Raw genomic sequence first — 7,640 nt, 5'->3', positions numbered from 1 at the left:
GCTTGAGCTGTTGTATGATTTAAAGATTTGACTTGCATAGTTACTATCAGTTATAGCTTTTGGTAAAGCGACAAACGCTCGATCATATATTATTTGATTGTAAAGCTAGAAGAAACATGTTGCATCAACTTTTAGTTTTGAATTGATCCCTTACATGTTACTCGATTTTTAAATTTAGAAGCATTCTACAATTTTCAAATATTATTATATATTGAATTATAATTTATCCCTTTCAAATTGGATAAATATACAATAAAACTCACGTAAATTTTATTAACAAAAACATTTAAATGAAATATTGGATTTGTAGATAATCAAAATAAGAAATAAACAAATTTTGATCCTTGAGTGAGAAATAAGATATTTAAATAAAGTTATAATTGTCACAATTAAATAATGCACTTACATGCATTTATCACTGTATTTTTGCAACTAAAATATCAAAAAAAGTTTACACGTATTATTTTTATATCACATTCAAAATAATTATGAATCCTAATTTTTATTATTTTGAGTTGGCCTTTGTTATGAACAATCATTGTGAATAAATTGAATTTGAAAATTCTTATATCTATGTATATCACATATTAATATATCAACCTAAGTCCAGATACTAAAAACTACAAAATGAACTTATTCATCTTCAATGTACACAAATTATATAGTAAAGATATATGACAATTAAGATAATGAAGTAGAATATATGATCACATATAACAAAATATATAGACAAGAAAAACAATAAATAAAAATATTTTTCTAGATATAAATATTTTTTTATAACTTTTTACAGTGAGTTGGAGAAGATAAAAGAGCAAAAATATTAATTCTTTTGGGTTACACAAAAAAATAGAAATGAAAGAAGTGTTTGTCATACAATTAATTCAGTTTCTAAATTAAATGTATACTATAAAGTTATATTTTTCGTTCATACTTTATAAATGCAATTAATTTTTCTCAATATAAGGGTACTCAAATGTTCCCGTTAAGATATTTAAACAATTAGAAAAATTAAATATATTTTTTTCTAGAGGTAATACCGATATGACATTAGTAATTTGATTGTGCTAATTATACTTATGAGTTAATATGAAATATTAAAATAAATGTCATAAGAGTCAGTAAAAAGATGATTTATTGTAAAAAATATTATTATTATAAATTGCAAATAGATGACAACATTTAATCAATATTTATTTAAATCAATCCATCGGTACTTTTTATGTGATGATAGATTGTTATAATAATTAGGGGTGAACATTCGGTCGGTTCTGTTACCGACCGAACCGAATTAGTCATAACCGGACCGAACCGAAATATTTAGCAATAACCGAACCGACCGAATTACTTTTCATAACCGATGAAAACCGAACCGAATTAAAATCGGTTAATTCGGTTGGTGACCGAACACCAACCTAATTAACCGATTAGTTTTTTTAAAAAAAATTGTGATTTAACTTTAATTATATATTTAATTTTTTTGAACACTACAATCTACACAAATGCATAAAAACATAAAATCACACACATCACAAATTTTTCTTTAGAATTAGGGCTGATTTTAAAATTAAAAATTAAAAAATATATTAAAATTGATAAATAATAAAAATTTATTAAATAATAGTATTTATTATATCGGTTAATTCGGTTAGCCGATTTCAAAATTTTGACAATCGTAACCGAACCGAATTAACCGATACAACCAATTTTTTTTAATTTGAAAATCGAATTTCTGAAATAACCGAACCAAATTTTCGAATTGACTCGGCTCGGTCGGTTAATTCGATTTAACCAAAATTTTGTTCACTCTAATAATAATGTGTAGTTTATATGTTATCAAGTATAAGTGTTTAATAAATTAAAGGTTACTATGAAAGTAAAAGCATCCAGTAGAAATTGTTGTCAATTTACATTAAAGAGAATAATAATCAAATAATATTGTAAATAAAAAATTGCATATAATTGATCGACAAAAAGATTATAATAATTGAGTATTATAATAAAATATATGCATTATTGAGAGAATATGACAAATAACAAAAGAAAACNAGAGAACAACAGAACTCTCGCTAGCTTCTGCAAAGAGATAGAAAAGGAGATAAATAGTTAGACAGAGAGTGTGATAGAAACCACAGCCTCAGGAATAGGAGATAGTGAGATAAAAAAAAAAAAGAAAAAAAAGAAGAAGAATTCGAGATTTTTATTTTTATATTTTGTTTTTAATTTTTTTGCTCAAATCCCAGAAAGAAGAAAACGATGTCTGATGCCTTTGTAAACCTTTACAACCTGAGACTATAGTAGGTATGTATGTCTGTGTGGATTGATAAAGCTGAATTTGTAAGCGACAAAGAAGAAATAAACTCATTATTTGATGCTTTCGCTTTTGCTCCTCACTACCCTTTTTATTCTTCTCTTTTCATGTATTTTCATATGGGATACAGCTTTTGTTTCTGTCGAGTATTGAAATTCCAGTACGGGTTTTTCATTTCTTGATGGATTTGTTCACAGAAACAGCGGTTGAGTTTACCGGAAATCGATGATGATTATGATGGAGATATGGGAATAGCAGTGGCTTGTGTGATTACCTATCGCTCACAAGATTACAATTCAATTCAATTCTTGGACAAGGAAATTCGACGAATCCTATGTCCCAAGCTTACCACCAAGGAATCTACAGTTTCTCGAATGAATTTGAGAGATCGCAACAAGAACAACAGCAGCAAGCTCAGCAGCAGCATATAGCTCAGCAGATCCGAAGGGATAAACTGAGGATTCAAGGCTTCGACCCGCCGCCGCCGCCGAACTTAGTCGGTATTGAAGAGAAAGAATCAGGTGGTGTGCTCCCAGTTTACGAAACTGTCGGGATGTTATCTGAAATGTTCAGTTTCCCGTCGGGAGGTGTACCAACGGATACTGAGTTGTTGGAGAGTCAAATTTCACAGAGTTATCGGCATCCGAGGCCGCCGCCGCCTACCTCAGCAGCTTCAGCTGCTGATTTGTTCTTACACCGTCAAGGGATGGCTGTAGGCGGTGGATTAGGAGATTCCAAGAATCAGATTTCTAGAATTAATGCGGATCCAGCAGCAGCCATGCAACTTTTCTTGATGAACTCACAGCAGCAAAGGTCTCCTTCACCATCTTCTTCACACCATCATCCTCCCCCTACTTCGTCCACTCTTCATATGCTGCTTCCTAACCATTCTTCTTCACCGAATTCTTCCAATCTCCAAACCTTTCACACCGCACCGGGAGCGGCTTTTGGTCAATTCACATGGGTTTCGAACAGCGAGGACGAAACCAACCCTAATGAAATTCCGGGAGTAATGGAAGGACAAGGGCTATCTTTATCTCTATCCTCTTCACTTCAACACTTGGAAGCGGTGAAGGCCGAGGAACTGAGGATGAGAGAAGGAGGGATGCTATGTTTTGGGCAAGGCGGAGGGCCCTCTAATTTTGTAGCACAGTATCAGTTCAATAATTTGAATGCCGGAGCCGCCACCGCATCCTCCTCCTTGCATCTGCAAGGAGGAGTAGTTGGTCAGAACCACCAGTTGCAGGTGGGGTTGGAGTCTTCTTTCGGAGCGGTCGGTATTTTGAGGAGTTCAAAGTACACGAAGGCAGCCCAAGAGTTATTGGAAGAGTTTTGTAGCGTTGGAAGAGGTCAGTTCAAAAAAAACACACTCGGGCAGCAGAATCACAACAGCAACAACGCTGACCCTAGTTCCAACCCCAGTGGCGGCGCCGGTGGTGTCAATTCTTCCTCTTCAAAAGATCTCCCTCCTCTGTCAGCTGCCGACAGACTCGAGCATCAAAGAAGAAAGGTCAAACTGTTATCCATGCTTGATGAGGCATGTAATCTCTCTTTCCCTCTCCACTTTTCAGCCTAATCCTGTTTTTATTTTGTCCAATTCTTTATAATAAAACGCACCGGGACACAGAAAATTCCGGCAACTTCTGTGGGATATTTTATTACCGGTTTATGGAACAGGCTATATAATATTAAAAAATCATTTTTTTAAACATAAATGGTAGAATTAGTGGACACAATTATGGAACTCTAGCTGCATTACAAGTTGGTGAGTGAACACCAGACTAGGTAACTACCGGGACTGAAAAATATTCAGTTCCATCTGATTGGGTTTCATTTCAGTTGACTTGACATAATGAAGTTGGATTTTCTTCCATCGCTGGCTTTTATTTTTTGCGGCTTTTTTCCAATCATAAAATACTTGTTTGTTCAAATAATCCCATATAAAAAAATCAAATCTTTGATGGCTGTATCGCCCAAAGATTCCATCATTAAAGGATATTCTTCCTTCACATCAGCAATCATTTCGATGATCTGATCCCATATATACACGTAGTTACTATTTCGACTCTAGATCTTGTTATTTTATTAATAAAAATGAAAGATTATTATTAAAATCATCGAACAATTATTAGCAAAACAATTTCTGTCCAGACATCTTCTCACGTACACTTGAATATTGTCAAAGTAATATATATAATCAGAAGTTTACGTTTTTGCAGGTGGATAGAAGATACAGCCGTTACTGCGAGCAAATGCAGATGGTGGTGAACTCATTCGACATGGTGATGGGCTTCGGCGCGGCGGTGCCGTACACCTGCCTTGCTCAGAAAGCCATGTCTCGCCATTTCCGGTGTCTGAAGGACGCCATCGCCGCCCAGTTGAAACACACCTGCGAGCTGCTGGGAGAAAAAGACGGCGGCACCTCAGGGATAACAAAAGGCGAGACACCTAGGCTGAGAATCCTCGAGCAAAGTCTGCGGCAACAAAGAGCATTTCATCAGATGGGAATGATGCAGCAAGAAGCGTGGAGGCCTCAAAGAGGCTTGCCAGATCGATCTGTCAACATTTTGAGAGCTTGGCTTTTCGAACATTTCCTGCATCCGTACGTTCTTCTTGCCCTTTCTACTATACGTTATCTACAGTGATGTGCAGTAAGAAAAAAACTGAGCTTATCTTTACTATATAGGATCAAGAAAAGGAGTTAATCACTAAAGATTAATCATTATTGTGGAATTCTGTGATAAGTCAAATTCCTTCATGATTCTTGAAACACCGCCTGGGAAACTGTTTTACTTTTTCTCCCTTTATTATTTTTCACCCCTTCAATTCTTTCTTACTTGTGATTATCGTTTAAAGGTACTGAAATGCAGCCCCTGATGTTGTCCTTTCAATCAAAAAAGCTGAAAAGAGCGTTGTATTGTTTCCTTCCTTTTTTTTCCTCCCCTTTCATCTATTTATGTCATATAAATTTAAGATATATTATCATGCAATAAATTGATGTTTTGACCATTTAATGCTCTTTTTCACAAGCTTCTGACTCTAGCATATTATATCCTCATTAGTCTCTTTATTGCGTGATTAAATAAAGAAAAAAATAATATATTTGTATAAAATACATAGCATTCAGAGAATAAGATGAATGGATATGTCAAAAGAGAAGAGAGCAGAGACTGCAGCTGCCGACTTTAATTTCTGAATTTTTTGCCAGCCATTGCTGTAATTGCTATGTTCCTCCTAGATTGTCCCGCCCATGCAGCAACAAAAACTTTCTATATAAAAAAAAAAGAAAATTTGATCTAACTACGTACATATCTGATATCTCTCTCTTTTTGTTTTTGTTTTTGTTGCATAAATCCTAAATTAGTATAAAGTTTGGTCGTCAAATTACACAGTCTTGGCAAGAAGGCTTCTGTTTTCTGAATCTAACGTCGTTTTCTTTCCTCTGATCACTTTTTCTAAGGTATCCAAGCGACGCAGATAAGCATCTGCTGGCTAGGCAGACTGGCCTGTCGAGGAACCAGGTATTCCTTTTCATTTTATCATCACATTTCCATAATCACGCCTTTTTCATCTGCTTTCTCTCTCACACATTAGCAATCCAAAAGCGGGTTTTCATGATTTTTGGTATCATTTATTACTCCTGCAGAGGGGTTGTTGAGGTGGGGTACGGAGTCGTGGGTATTGGCTTTGCGAGGATTTGCGTCTTTGTTCTGTGAATTTTTCTTGTTTCTGTTGGAGAAAAACCAAATTTTTTTTATCCCTTTTAATGGGTTCTTTGGATTCTTTTCCCGGAAAGACAATTTTTCTGGAACAGAGAAAAAATAGCTGATAGTTATATTTAGGGTCAGATGAAATCAGTCCAGTACAAGAGATCGAGTAAGACATGAAAATTTCCCAGTGTTTAATACACATGCATATATGTATTTTTACGTACAGCATACACATTCAATGATCCCACCCCCTTTCAGTCTGTGGATTTGTACTGAAAATGGTGGGATTAACAGGATATATATAAAGTGATGCAGATTATGCAAAGAAAGTGGTTGAAATAGGTCTGCTTTCTTGGAATCAACCCTAAAAATGACACGAACATGCATCTACGGTTGAGCGCATTTGTCTTTTGCAAAGTTCTTAATTATTAATTTCTGCGGAATGGATAGACCTACATCGCACGTTACATCATTAAATTCCTTTTAGCATCGACATGTGGAATGGATAGCATTCTTCATATATTTCATTTACTTGATCTCATTTACAGTTCAAGTAGATTTAATTCTTTATCTATAGAAACCTTTAATCGATGGATATCAATATCTAGTGATCAGACTATATATTGAAAAACGATTGCGACTGTATTTGAATTTACTTGAGAGACGACCTAGTGGAAGGCCGTCATATCCCAGGATTAGTCAGCATTTTAAACTCATTTGCGTTGAATTGTGATGAATTTATTTAGTGGTTACTTATGGTTTTTTTTACTGTGTTATATGTATGTTTCCAGGTTTCTAATGGTTTTTTTTACTGTGTTATATGTATGTTTCCAGGTTTCAAACTGGTTCATCAATGCGAGGGTTCGGTTGTGGAAACCCATGGTCGAAGAGATGTACCAACAAGAAGCCAAGGATGAGGCAGATCCACAGCGGGACCATAGCGGCAGCAGCAGCACCAGCGTAGCAGTTGCAGGTACCAACAGTAACAATGCACAAACTTCAACGCCTCACGCCACCACCACCACCGCAATTACTCCTCCGCCTGCACCCAAAAAATCTCATGAAATCATTGCCCCAGAAAGGGACCCTTCATTTATCGCAATTAATAGGCAACGCTTCTCGGAAAACCAAGCCAGCAATAGCAACACTAACAACAATGCCGCCATGTCGGCGGCTCAATCTTTTCCGGGCATGCAGGAGGCTGACTCCTGCCTCACACATAAGCCCTCTACTGCAGAAGTCAATGAATCCTCCACGCTGATTAGGTTTGGGGCGAATGCGGGCGACGTGTCTCTTACGCTAGGATTACGTCACGCCGGGAACTTTCCGGAGAAGAGCCGGTTTTCGATCAGAGACTTCGGGGGCTAGCTTTTAGGTTAACTATCAAATCATTATTATTAATAAGATAGTATAATATTATAAATCTTAATTGTCATATTCTCTAATATGCTTTTTTATTTTTGTTTCTTTCTGCTTTGATAAATCAATCACATTATTTGAGAATGTAGAACATAATATTAGCAATGTGTACAATATTTACTAAAGTTGTATAGTTTAAATTTTGGGAAAATTATTTCTCATTACTAATTATATGTTCCTTCAGCACATTTTTTAATATA

General features: G+C 35.5%; 1 protein-coding gene across 1 annotated transcript; it reads left to right on the top strand.

The window, feature by feature from the left end:
• Positions 1-2,307: 2,307 nt before the first annotated feature.
• Positions 2,308-7,608, top strand: LOC140974401 (BEL1-like homeodomain protein 4). The gene is given in 5 exon segments (XM_073437835.1): positions 2,308-2,629; positions 2,632-3,848; positions 4,531-4,913; positions 5,772-5,832; positions 6,856-7,608. Coding segments are annotated over 5 exon segments (2,268 nt in total). The 5' UTR covers positions 2,308-2,556; the 3' UTR covers positions 7,390-7,608.
• The last annotated feature ends 32 nt before the right edge of the window (positions 7,609-7,640 follow it).

This window comes from Primulina huaijiensis, chromosome 3, assembly GCF_012295235.1.
Source record: "Primulina huaijiensis isolate GDHJ02 chromosome 3, ASM1229523v2, whole genome shotgun sequence".
Taxonomy (NCBI): Eukaryota; Viridiplantae; Streptophyta; class Magnoliopsida; order Lamiales; family Gesneriaceae; genus Primulina; species Primulina huaijiensis.
This window is presented reverse-complemented; position numbering and strand designations above follow the sequence as displayed.